The sequence below is a fragment of the Anoplolepis gracilipes genome, chromosome 14 (assembly GCF_047496725.1).
Source record: "Anoplolepis gracilipes chromosome 14, ASM4749672v1, whole genome shotgun sequence".
NCBI classification, from domain to species: domain Eukaryota; kingdom Metazoa; phylum Arthropoda; class Insecta; order Hymenoptera; family Formicidae; genus Anoplolepis; species Anoplolepis gracilipes.
In genome coordinates this window covers 5481424-5495093 of record NC_132983.1, presented here as the reverse complement: position 1 = coordinate 5495093, position 13670 = coordinate 5481424, and the positions used below count along the sequence as shown (strand labels likewise).

Here is a 13670-nt window from a genome sequence, read left to right as displayed (position 1 = left end):
CAGCAGGCTGCGCGGTCATGACTGCGCACGTTTCGAAGTATTTGTCGCGCAGTGTAGACCGCAATCATAATTATGTATGTACAGTGCTGCTGTTAGCGTTGCGTTCCATTTGACACAACGCTCGCAAACATTATCTTTGTCCTTGTTGATCATTGAAAATTAAACAAAGACAGAATGATGCTCACGAGCGCTGCGATCGCCAAGTGGAACATAACCCAGATTAGTTGTGTTGTAGCAATATAAACATAAAATATGTACTGCCCGTATCCTGTATCCGATTGCACGGATAAATTCTAATTGATTTTTTTAATATCATATAATTAGGATATTATTTTTATTTCTTATAGCTTTTCATATTGAGGGTACATATGTCATTTTTGTTATATATGTATTTTAAAATCATTCTTGTAATTTCTTCAAAATCTTACTGATCATAACCTTGTTTCTAGTACAAGAAAAACAGTCAAAATGCCAGAGACGGAGGAAGAAATGGGTATGTCAGTTCGTCTGACGAACGACGACTTTCGAAAACTCCTGATGACTCCGAGGGCATCAGTACCCTCAGCTACTCCAGCTTCCGTACCAGGTACAGCGAGGGATGCCAGCGCAAAGACAGCTCAAACTCCCCAAATTAGTGGAGGCAGTCGAGCTGAGCTGCGAAGGAAGAAGAAAAGCTTCTACGCAAAATTAAAGAAACAGGAGGAGGACAAGATGGCAGAACTCGCGGAGAAGTATAGGGATCGTGCGAGGGAACGCAGGGATGGCACCAATCAGGATTATCAGGCAGAAGATCCCATGAATAATGCTAGCGCTTACAGAGCTGTTGCACCAGACTTGAAATCTGGCATGGATGCCGCAGAGCGTAGGAGGCAGATGATCCAGCAGTCTAAATTCTTAGGTGGTGACATGGAACACACTCACTTGGTCAAGGGCTTGGATTATGCTCTTTTACAGAAGGTATAATATGGCTTTAAATTTTACTGTGTTTTAACTTCATTGAAGCCATAGCCAAAAGTCTACGTACTTACACTTTTAATAAAAAAAAATAAGTAATTTGTATTATTTAACATAAATAATAAGGTAATATTTATTATTATAATAAGATTATAACAAGATAATATTAAATAAATAATTCAATGTTGCTTTTTAGGTGCGCAGTGAGATTGAAGCGAAAGAACACGAGCAAGAACAGGAGATGGAGAAGCTTGTGAAACCAAAGGAGAAATCGAAGAAAGAGCAACCAGAGAAAAAGGACGATGAGATGCAATTCAAAACGAAGATGGGCCGAAACGTGTACAAGACTATCATGATTATGAAGTCCAAACAGATCGAGAGGAACGAGTTATTCACACCAGGTCGCATGGCATACGTGATCGAACTGGACGATGACAATGCCGACGTCGACATACCAACGACATTGATCAGGAGCAAAGCGGATGTGCCGACGATCGACAATACGCCGACTCTTACGACCAACGATATAGTAATCAACAAACTAGCGCAGATTCTGTCGTATCTTCGTCAAGGTAGCCGACATAGTAAAAAGGGCAAGAAGCTGAAGGACGGGCGGGCCCGTGGTGACGAGAACGACATAGACATCCAACCACGGCCGCCGGTCGCTGACGATAGTATTTATGGTGACATTGGCGATTATGTGCCGACAGTGACGAGCAAGAAGGATGCGCAATCGCGCGAGAAGAAGAAGGGTTCGTACTTCGACAAGCCCGAGTCTAATCTTGACACCGACGACAAGGCAAATGCTCCGCAATTGCCGAGTGTATTGCAGCAAAATGCAGTAGCCGTGACGGACAATAATGCGCCGAAGAAGGGGGCTTTACTGAATAAACTAGCGGCCGAGCCGGAAGGTTACGCCGAATGTTATCCAGGCTTAGACGAGATGCAAGATGCTATCGATGACTCGGATGATGAAGTCGACTACACGAAGATGGATTTGGGTAACAAAAAGGGCCCGATCGGCCGCTGGGACTTTGACACACCAGAGGAGTATAGCGAATATATGAATAACAAGGAAGCCTTGCCCAAGGCGGCCTTCCAGTACGGCGTGAAGATGGCCGACGGCAGGCGCACCAGGAAATACAATAAGGAGAAGAACGAGAAGGCAGAACTCGACCGTGAATGGCAGAAGATTCAGAATATTATGAACAAGAGGAAACCGACGACGACGATCGATGGCGCGTCCGAGTTCAAAGTACCGAGATATTGAGATACTTTAATGGTAAATCTTCCTTTTTTAAATACGGATAACGTATTTATGTAGAGTTATAAAATATATATAAAAGCTATATTAGTTATATTGACATTAAAAGTGATCCTAATATTATCCAAACGAGAAAGTTGTATTATATTCCATGTATCATAGAAACAAAAATACCATTTTAAATTATATTAATCTAATATAATCATTTATTTTATAATATATGTATAGTCTCTCAATAGAGAGAAACATTTATATATATATATATATATATATATATATATATATATATATATATAAATTAAATAAATTTAAACCAATTAAGTAAACGAAAAAGTTATAAATACATGTAGCTTATTAACCAAATATTAATAATTCTATATGTATGGTGTTACATTAATTAAGTAAAACATAAAATCTTAAAACTGTAATAAGTTTTATTAACTGATAATTTAATACCGCGTATGTTACAACAAGATATAGTTTTAATAAACATTTGATCGCACGCACGATGACGTTTAGAATTACTTGTTCAGCAATTTTCTTGTTTTCCATTTATATAAAAAAATATTTATGTATATTTACATAAATTTCTAGTATAAATACATATTTACACATACACATATATATAAAACTGGTTTTCCGGATAAAATGCTTATTTCGCATTCTTCGGTTCTGGGAACTTAAACTTACATCTTTACTGTTGTCTCTTATGAAATTTACAAAGCAACGTAAATTCGAAAATACATAAATTTTTATAATAAATAAATTTATTATAATAAAAAAAGATGATTCCATTTATACAAGCGCGAAGATAAATTTATCATATTTCTCTAAAAGAAATATATGTGACTCTCTTTTCGTTTAACATTTAATTTAAACAATTCCTTATGAAACTAGGTCGGGAAATGATGTAACATAAGGTTACAGCGCAGTGATCGGTCGTATTTATTACATCAGGGATACATAAAATAGTATTATGATCCGTGTATTCTACGCATTTGATAAGAATTCTTTCCCAGCACATCGAATGACTCGAAACCGATTTAAAGCGGTTCGAGATTATCTTGGGGTGAAACCTTTGCCTATTTACAATCGATACCGGGGAATCTTTCCCTCGAGCTGGATCGAGCCAGTTTCGACTCGCGTTCTGCGTCGATTGGAAAGTCATTGCCGTCATGAAAGAAGAATTTTTCTATCCAAGTATCTAAATGACGAAGTCTGCGAAATGTAAATATTTTAAAATGAAATCATGTTATAGTATGTTGTTTTAAGCAAGTATCGCAAATATTTTTGTGTACATCAGTTTAAATTTTGAACTTTAGATAAATTAAATAAAAAAGAAAAAGTTATAATATATATATTTGATTAATGAAAGAAAAAGATATATATATATATATTTTTTTTTCTTTCATTAATCAAATATTTATTAAAATTAGATACAATTTTATTACTTGAATAAAATATAAATTCTTAAAGCTAATAAGTTTTAACTACTAATATAATTTATTTATAATCTGTTTTTTTACAGGATGTTCCCTTCATTCTTGTTCAGACTGCCTGTAAGGTAAATAACTCATTGCGCGATGTTGTATGACGTCTAATAAGTTTATAAGTCACATACTTTAATTTTGTTTTTTTCTTATTTAAAAAAATTTTTTAAATTTTACTTAAAGGACATTATTAATAAAAATTCTCTTAGTAGGACCTATCATCCACTAAAGTTTGTCTCACGAAAACCTGAAATATACTGTATTAAAGATTATCTTATTATCTCTTGTGGTCTCAAAAATCCATTTAATTAATAATATTTTAAATAGCATCTTAAGATTGTGGACGATATTTTGAATATAAAAATTATAAAAACGGTGATCTTAACTTTCGCGATTGTTATATACTTATCATACATTCACCATCATATATATTATATACATGTAATATTGATATAACATGGTATACATAAAATATATAATTTTAATAAATATTTGATTACAAGAGAATATTTTTTTAGAGAACATTTCAATTCAAATTCTCTTATTCTTTTATTTTTATAAAAATATGTTGCATAAATTCTTGCTGTTATATTTTAGCGTGTGTTATAAAAATTTATAATTTATTGTATCGTGTATTATTAGAAATTTTAAATTTACATTTGAATCTTGATAATAAATTATTCAAATGTAAATCACAGCGTGATTTACATTTTCGAAATATCAGTATCTACGGGAACTGAAGATAATAAAAATTCCTCGAGAAGAAAAATTTGAACTGTTGTTTGGCAAAAGATCTTGACCTTCCTGTACGAGAGATATCGTCGACATTATATAAACGTAGCCGGTTTTGTCCGGGTGTCACAATCGAAGGCATCGATTCCACATTCGCTAATAGTGGACCGCTCGCGTTCTGTCGTGAGTGCAGTCAGTGAAGAAAGTGAAGGCGCAACAGTTGGACATTAATACACCCGCGGAACTGATGCTGGGTCTGAGAAATCTCATCTGGCGGCGCAATTTCGTCTTGGATACCGTAAGTCAGTTCAGATATCATCAAATTTAAAAAAAAAAAAAAAAGGAAGATATTAATATCTGAGAGAAAGAGGATTAGCATGTTGCACAAAGATCGCGTTGATGCACATTTAAATTTAAAATATAATAGAATTGTTAACGTTAAAGGTGTCATATATGAATCCATCGATGTATGTATAATGATATATACATATAAATTATTGTTACTATATATTAATATTTCTATAAACTAGTTTTGTGTTTTTTTTATTCTTTTAATCTGAACCAGTGAAAAGCAATAAAAGATAAATGAGTATTTTACTGATCTTTAGTGAAAACATTCACATCTTTTCCTTCGTTTTATGTTTCATTGATTACACTGAAAATCAAAAGATTTCACTGATAAATCAGTGATTAAAACACTATCTCTTTTCAGTGAGATTTATTGTTTAATACAACTGAAATTACTGTTTGTGATAATATACTGATAGCGTAATACACAGTATAAATATGCAATATTATATATAATTTATTATATAGTTGTTTATTACAGATATATATATTTTACATTAAGTTTATTATATATGTAACATGGACAGACCTTTATCTATCTTGTTGTAAGATAAATGAGATAAAAAGCAAGTGCATTTTCCTCCCTCGCGTATATGCAATCGCACAATTTTTGACAGACATACGAATGTACATAGATACGCAAGGGGGAAAGATTTTTATCTATTTATCATCTTAAATATATATATATATATTTATCTTACAATTAGTACGAGGAATTTAAGGCAAGTAGGAAAAAGCTCTATCTATATATAATATTTATAATTCACAATATCAGGTGATGGATAATAATATGAGTAGTACTGTGAATGCTTTGGCGTGCAATTTTTTTATGTAAATAAGCTTCGTAATTATACATTTTTTTACAGTTTGCTTGAAACCGCTACTAATATAATATACTGGTGACGGATTAAATCTTGGACAGGTATGTATAAATTGATGAACATTTTTTAATAAATGCATTTAAGTAAACTGCTCATTATTAAGTTATTTTATCAGAAAAATTATTAATTTCCCGAAAGAAAATTAAAATGTCGATTACTATACCAGAAAAAATAAAGATAAAACATGTCATTATTATACTTTGTTGTTGGAATTATATTCTTTTAAGGTTTGAGCGACAGTTAAATAGTATTACAATTAATAATAAATATTAATTAATTAATTAATTAATTAGTACGACACTAAAATATACTCTTTAATAAATAATAATACAGCATAATATGTATATAGTTTATACGTGACAATTTTTTAAATACTTTATTAATATTTCTATCAACTAAAGATTTCCAAATTTAACTTTTCATAGTAATTTTATCGTCAAGATATATATATAAATAAATAAAATTCTTTCTATGAATGTAGTTGACGATGGCGCAACTCAAAGTGGCTATTATTGGGCAAAGTCCTTTTGCAGCCGAGGTCTACAAACTTTTACGACAAAATGGACATCAGATAACTGGAGTGTTTACTATTCCAGATAAGGGGAACCGGGAGGATACTTTAGGTATAAACTACTTTTGATATAAGTTTTCTTACAGAAAAAAAATCTTCTATAGTCTTGCATCAGTAAAATATGCGAAATGTAATATATAGACATTAACTATCTCGAGATTACACATCCATTAATTTTCAATCTTCTCAAATATATATAATATAGATTTATAATATATATTTATAAAATATATATTTCAATCAAGTAAGTATAAGAGATTTATAACACTTTTTAGAGATCCAATGAATAATCCTCTCGTTATCGTGTAATGTCTTGCAGCGATTACCGCTAAGGCCGACAACACGCCAGTTTTTAAGATCAAAGCCTGGAGAAGCAAGGGCGCGGCCTTGCCCGAAATCCTGGAGTTGTACAAGGGTATCGAGGTGGATCTCAATGTCCTTCCCTTCTGCACCCAGTTTATTCCCATGGAAGTTATTAATCATCCTCGTCATCGTAGTATATGTTATCATCCATCCTTGCTGCCCAGACACAGAGGAGCAAGCGCGATCAGCTGGTGAGACTTATTTACCTTGATTTATATATATATATATATATATCCCTTTCTGTCGAAAATTTTTCAATAGGACGTTTTTTATTTCTTTTTTTTTTTTTCATAAATTACGATCTAAAAATATCTTTTTAAAACTTAAAACCTAATAATGTTTTTTAAAGAAATATATATTTGATAAGGATTTATATTTTTCGAAAAAATATATTTCATTTCTTGCGTTATGACAATTAATTCAGTCTTATTTTAATATCAGCTCTCATGCTTGTATGATGCATGAATAATTTGTTGGCTGTGATATGTAATAGTATTTCGGGATATGGACGGTGATCCCCGCACGCGCCGGAACAACCGGTTCGCCGCGGTTTTTCGCGTTCCAGATTACGCAAAGACTACTTTCTCGCTGAAAATATGTTGACGATAATACGGCGATAATACGTGGCCACGAGCTCGTATGATTTCACTATTCAATGATTATGCGTATTTATATATCGCGCGCGTTTCGTTCACTTTTGACCTATGAATCGATATCGTTGAGTCGTATCGCGCATTTTCAGCGCATTATCCTCCCGCGCAAATCTCTTAAGATTTTTTTTTTCACTCCTCGTGTCACATGGCGAGGATTTTATTTCTTTCGACCGATTTCAAAAGTTATATTTTTTAATTAACAATTGTTTGCATGTTTTTATTAATAATAGAAATAATATGCGAATTATAGTATCCTTAGTGTAATTATAATTAATAAATTAATGTATATATATAATTTACTTAGTAATTTTCTTTACATGGGCTATCCTAAGTTGTTGCAAAATTAAATTTCGGAATTAAAATATGAAAAGTTTCAAGCTCGATGACCTAAAGTTTAGTCTAATAATATTAATAATAATACAATATTAATAGAATTTTTTCAAATAACAATATCCTTCATTATTAACAAAATTAATGTGTTTATATTAATATTATATTATTTATATTTATGCAATGAAAATAATAAATATTAATTAATTAATTAATTAGTATGACACTAAAATATACTCTTTAATAAATAATAGTACAGCACAATATGTATATAGTTTATACGTGACAATTTTTAAAATATTTTATTAATATTTCTATCAACTAAAGATTTGCAAATTTAACTTTCCATAGTAATTTTATCGCCAAGAATTGTCACGTATAAACTATATACATATTATGCTGTATTATGCTATTATTTATTAAAGAGTATATTTAGTGTCATACTAATTAATTAATTAATTAATATTTATTATTTTCATTGCATAAATATAAATAACATAATATTAATATAAACACATTTCGTTAATAAGTCTACTCATCTTATTCCAGGACTCTGATCCAAGGAGATAAAACCGCGGGATTCTCGATCTTTTGGGCGGACGACGGTCTGGACACCGGACCACTATTACTTCAGAGATCCTGTAAAGTGGAACCAAACGACACAGTGGACAGTTTGTACAACAAGTTTCTCTATCCAGAGGGTATCAAGGCGATGGGTGAAGCTGTGGATCTGGTGGCCAAGAACATCGCACCTATGATACCGCAGGGTGAGGAAGGTGCGAGTTACGATCCGCTGTTGAACAAGAAGGAGCTTCAGAAGATAGACTGGACCAAGCCGGCGAAGGAGGTCCACGACTTTATTCGCGGTCTGGACAGTACACCGGGTGCCTGGACAATACTAAACGACGAGGAGGTGCGTCTCTTCGGGTCGTCCTTATGGAGCAACGGTAAAGTACCAAAAATCGAGACGGAGGTGGATCTCGAGGAGCGAAAAGGCATCATTCATCCGGATGGTCTACTAATTAAGGCCGGGGACGGGCAACACGTTAACGTGGAGAGAATCAAAATCGGAACCAAAACCATCCACGCGGCTAAATATGGACAGACTAGCGATAACAAGGTCGTGGAATTTACGGAAGAGGAATTGAAGATCGCTGACGTTATACGTCGAATCTGGAAGGATATTCTTAAAATTGAGATCGACGAAGAAACGGATTTCTTTGCTTCCGGTAAGCAGTTGATTATGATGATTCTGAAAAAAACTTATGAATAATTTATTATAGTTGCAAAACGATCTATATATAAATTGTTTTAAGATTTGAGATAGAAGTTATAATTTTATATATATTACATAATTAAAAAAAAAAAACATATATATATGAAAAAATTAAATACTCGTATAAATACAAGATATATGAAAATACGTATAAAATTTCAAGTAATATTTTCTTTTAGATTTTACAAATTATAAATGGTCGGACACGCGCGCGGCTTTTTGGATTTATTTCTAAATTATTAAATAACTTTAATTCAATGTACATTGTATTTTTTAATTACATTAAATTGAGAAGAGATAATACATAGTACATGAAATTTTCCTTAATTTCAGGTGCGGGCAGCATGGATGTAGTGCGATTAGTGGAAGAACTTAAAGACAATTTCGACGTCAGCTTGCAGAACACGGACGTTTTTATGGCGCCGGTCTTCAAGGAATTCCACACGACGGTCGTTCTCGCCGCACGAGGAAATGCAGCCACGAAGGAGATTAAATACGACGCGGTGGTACTAGAAGCGAACAACATGACTCTGAGATTCCCTAGACAGCTGTTTATCGATGGCGAGTTTGTCAACGGCCACAGCAAGCCTATCGACACGATAAACCCTCACGACGAAAGTGTTATCTGTTCGGTGGAAAGCGCGAGCGCCGAGGATGTCGACCGGGCTGTCAAAGCCGCCAAGAAGGCCTTCGAAGAGGGTGAATGGGGTAAAATCAGCGCCAGGGAACGCGGAGCATTATTATTCAAGTAAGCTAATTTATTCTTCAAAATAATCTTAAATAAGAGTTGTTGGAATGTTTGCTGATTTAATTTTGAAGGATTAAGAATAAAGATCCTTTTCCAATCAACAAGACAAGAATTTCTATCAACGAAACTCTTGTTCTCTGCTTAATGCTTCTCTCTTTCTTTGTCGCTTCTCTTTTTAGATTAGCTAATTTGATGGAAGAGCACAAGGAAGAGCTGGCCACTCTGGAATCCATCGATTCCGGCGCAGTTTACACCCTCGCTCTCAAGACTCACGTAGGTATGTCCATCGAGACCTGGCGATACTTTGCCGGATGGTGTGACAAGATCCATGGTGCGACCATACCTATTTCGCACGCGCGTCCCAATCGAAATCTTACGTTCACGCGACGCGAGCCAGTTGGGGTCTGCGGTCTGGTCACCCCGTGGAATTATCCTCTCATGATGTTATCCTGGAAGATGGCGGCCTGCCTGGCGGCCGGCAATACCGTGGTGATGAAACCGGCCCAAGCCTCGCCGTTGACCGCCCTAAAATTCGCCGAGCTGTCTGCGCGCGCCGGAATCCCACCGGGTGTCATCAACATCGTCTGCGGCTTCGGCAGCGTCGTTGGAAATGCTATAGTCGGGCATCGGTTAATCAGGAAGCTAGGCTTCACCGGTTCTACGCCAGTCGGCCAGGACATCATGAAATGCTGCGCTAACAGTAATCTGAAGAAAGTATCGTTGGAGCTCGGAGGCAAGAGTCCCCTCGTCATCTTCGAGGACGCTGACATTCAGCAGGCGGTCAGGATCGGCATGGGTAGCGTCTTCTTCAACAAGGGCGAGAACTGCATCGCCGCCGGTAAATGACAGCGCTTGTTTTTGCTTTTTTTTTTTATTTCGAAAAATTCAACATTGAACTTTATTTCTATAAAATCACGTGAATTTTGATCTGGAAAATCATTGACATAATTCTGATTATTTATTATTCCTATAGGACGACTCTTCGTCGAGGAGACCGTCCACGACGAGTTTGTGAGACGCGTGGTGGAAGAAGTGAAGAAGATTTCCATCGGCAATCCGCTGGACAGGAGTACAGCCCACGGGCCGCAGAATCACAAGGCCCACCTGGGCAAACTTTTACAGTTTGTGCAAATCGGCATCGAGGAGGGTGCCACGTTGGTTTACGGCGGCAAGAGATTGAATCGTCCCGGCTGGTATTTCGAGCCGACCGTTTTCACGGACGTTAAGGATGACATGTACATCGCGAAGGAGGAGTCCTTCGGACCGATCATGGTGATCTCCAAGTTCAGCTCGAGGAACATGGACGAGATGATTGCACGGGCGAACAACACCGAGTTCGGTCTGGCCTCAGGTGTCCTCACCAAAGATATCAGCAGAGCGCTCAGGTTTGCCGAAAGGATCGAAGCTGGCACTGTGTTCATCAACACGTACAACAAGACGGACGTGGCGGCTCCCTTCGGCGGCTTCAAGATGTCCGGATTCGGAAAGGACTTGGGTCAGGAGGCGCTTAATGAGTATTTGAAAACGAAAACGGTTACGGTGGAATACTAACGACTATATAATAATTATTTTCCTGAGAGAGTGTCTGTTGTAATATAATTGTAGATACGTGTGTTTAATGGCAAAGCATTTATATCTTAAAACCTACGATAATGATCGTAATAATGTGAAATGTCAAAAGTTACATTTTTCCTTAAGTCTGTTGAACAGAATTTTTTCATTTACTACTTACATGAGAAAACTTATGGAACATAAGCACATTTGCGCACAATTGTTTATATCCATCTTTTTTTTTTTTACGTTGCGAATATCTATTATTTATACTTATATAAATAATCTTTTTCTAATCATTTTTCATTATATACTCTCTGTTTATGTGTGCGTCCTCCTTTATTATTATAGAAAAAATTTATTCGTGACATACATGACTATAGATACGTTCGCCCGTTTCATTAATCTTTAATAAACAACACGACTTGTGACATATTAAATATTAATGTTGTGTGTATGATGTGTTTCGGAATGATTATTTGCATATACTGTTGCGATCGAGTAGAAAATTACTCGATTCCTTTTTAAAATTATCACTCTTACGTGGTAGACGTACAAATAGTTTTAACATGAATCGTCTCTTCACTTGAAGCACCAAATGTTATGTAATATTTTTCTCTTCAACCAAACAATCGCAAATGAAAATATTTATTCAAAGATAAAGAATCAGGAAGATCAGAAGAAAAAAAAGCAATACTAATGATTTTTTCAAAAGAAAAACCGAAAGGAGATATTTGTCTAAAAGAGAATCAGATTTCGAATAATTCAAATTCAAATCATTATTCGAAATCTGATTCTCTTTTAGAAAAATATTTATTTATTTTTTGAAAGGAGTCCGAAACGTTTGGATTATGGAATAAATAATTAATTGCATTAAATATTAATGTTGTGTGTATGATGTGTTTCGGAATGATTATTTGCATATACTGTTGCGATCGAGTAGAAAATTACTCGATTCCTTTTTAAAATTATCACTCTTACGTGGTAGACGTACAAATAGTTTTAACATGAATCGTCTCTTCACTTGAAGCACCAGATGTTATGTAATATTTTTATTTCGAAATGCACGTGTATTTTTCTTCAACCAAACAATCGCAAATGAAAATATTTATTCAAAGATAAAGAATCAGGAAGATCAGAAGAAAAAAAAGCAATACTAATGATTTTTTCAAAAGAAAAACCGAAAGGAGATATTTGTCTAAAAGAGAATCAGATTTCGAATAATTCAAATTCAAATCATTATTCGAAATCTGATTTTCTTTTAGAAAAATATTTATTTATTTTTTGAAAGGAGTCCGAAACGTTTGGATTATGGAATAAATAATTAATTGCCGCGTCGGCTCTTGATTGTCTAATTTTATTTTTAATTATTACTGATTGTTAATAATATTGAAAGTCTTTAATTTAGTTAGTTTATTATAATATAATTTATCTATTCATGATACTATTTATCTTTCGATGATCTCATTTCTCGACTTACACTTTTATATGTAAATACATATAAAATTTATCAATTAACTCATCGAGAGACATGAGAGTCTCGAGCGATAAATAATACAGCAGAATAATATAGAATTTATATATAGCCCATCTAGTTCAGAATATTTTAGATTATCGAATTTTAGTAACATCACAGAACCGATCGGCATCGTAATCAACTTAATTGATAGCTTAAATGGATATATCAAAAAGTTTCGCGATTGGCGAATAAAAACAGTTTATAAAATAAAAAAGTTATACATATATTAAAAAAGATTAATTTTTTTATTATGTTTTTAGTATGTTTTAATAGATATTTAAATATTATATTCGATAAAGTGATCCAATATGTGATTGTGTATATTTTATGTCAAATATATACCTTATTTTTAATTCATTTATTATTTTTGTGATATATCTCTTCTTTATATCTTCATTGTATACAATTTTTAATCGTTCAAAAACATTAAATAAAATCTCATAGAGCTCTTTATTCTTAATAAACGCAATTTTCAAGAGTGATAACATTATTATTTTTGTAAGAAAAAAAGCAGATTTAAACAAAAAAAAATATTCATTTTAACAATATTCCTTTACGTAACAATTTTTTAGCGTAGACTCAACTTGTCTTTTTATCGCATTGTTTTCAACGTCGATCTCTTTTGACGTTACAAAGTAATTACGTCGACTCATCATATTAATGATACATACATATAAATGCAAATGCAAAAAACTTGTTTTCAGTAAACTAAAAGTTTTATTTGCTAAACATATGTATTACTGTATGTAGAAAGAAGCCTGAGAGGGGTCATGCCGCCGTTTTCTATACGACGCTTTTTCCTTGCGTTTATGCTAGTGTAAACTGGATCCATTTTAAAGCATGCAGAACTACATGGTCAGATCCATTTTACGATGCAAAGGTAAAAATAACCGATTGGTTCGTGTCCGTGCTAAATCTATAATGAATGCATGAAATTTTTGTTTCATAAAAATGACATCAAATAATGACATAATTCGAATAATTGTTGAT

General features: G+C 33.8%; 2 protein-coding genes across 3 annotated transcripts; both read left to right on the top strand.

Annotated features, from left to right (window-relative positions):
- The first annotated feature begins 204 nt into the window (after nucleotides 1-204).
- Nucleotides 205-4090, top strand: LOC140673086 (protein Red). Of its 2 annotated transcripts, XM_072905728.1 has the most exons (4): nucleotides 205-362; nucleotides 450-957; nucleotides 1151-2236; nucleotides 3747-4090. In XM_072905728.1, the coding sequence occupies exons 2-3, from the start codon at nucleotides 469-471 to the stop codon at nucleotides 2222-2224; spliced, it is 1563 nt and encodes a 520-aa protein (XP_072761829.1). In that variant the 5' UTR covers nucleotides 205-362; nucleotides 450-468; the 3' UTR covers nucleotides 2225-2236; nucleotides 3747-4090. The 2 variants fall into 2 exon arrangements, with proteins under 2 accessions (XP_072761829.1, XP_072761831.1); XM_072905730.1 differs by lacking the exon at nucleotides 3747-4090 and having other exon boundaries at nucleotides 1151-2315.
- A 412-nt stretch (nucleotides 4091-4502) lies between these two features.
- Nucleotides 4503-13037, top strand: LOC140673085 (cytosolic 10-formyltetrahydrofolate dehydrogenase). The gene is made up of 8 exons (XM_072905727.1): nucleotides 4503-4738; nucleotides 5655-5710; nucleotides 6151-6292; nucleotides 6560-6794; nucleotides 8136-8815; nucleotides 9196-9610; nucleotides 9790-10448; nucleotides 10584-13037. The coding sequence occupies exons 3-8, from the start codon at nucleotides 6157-6159 to the stop codon at nucleotides 11159-11161; spliced, it is 2703 nt and encodes a 900-aa protein (XP_072761828.1). The 5' UTR covers nucleotides 4503-4738; nucleotides 5655-5710; nucleotides 6151-6156; the 3' UTR covers nucleotides 11162-13037.
- The last annotated feature ends 633 nt before the right edge of the window (nucleotides 13038-13670 follow it).

What these genes read in the sequence shown, in the direction of transcription:
- LOC140673085 (XM_072905727.1), top strand. Translation starts at nt 6,157, where the DNA reads ATGGCGCAACTCAAAGTGGCTATTATTGGGCAAAGTCCTTTTGCAGCC. An exon ending in GAACCGGGAGGATACTTTAG is followed by an intron (nt 6,293 to 6,559) that starts GTATAAACTACT and finishes AATGTCTTGCAG; the next exon opens with CGATTACCGCTAAGGCCGAC. An exon ending in AACGGATTTCTTTGCTTCCG is followed by an intron (nt 8,816 to 9,195) that starts GTAAGCAGTTGA and finishes CCTTAATTTCAG; the next exon opens with GTGCGGGCAGCATGGATGTA.
- LOC140673086 (XM_072905728.1), top strand. Translation starts at nt 469, where the DNA reads ATGCCAGAGACGGAGGAAGAAATGGGTATGTCAGTTCGTCTGACGAAC. An exon ending in ATTATGCTCTTTTACAGAAG is followed by an intron (nt 958 to 1,150) that starts GTATAATATGGC and finishes GTTGCTTTTTAG; the next exon opens with GTGCGCAGTGAGATTGAAGC.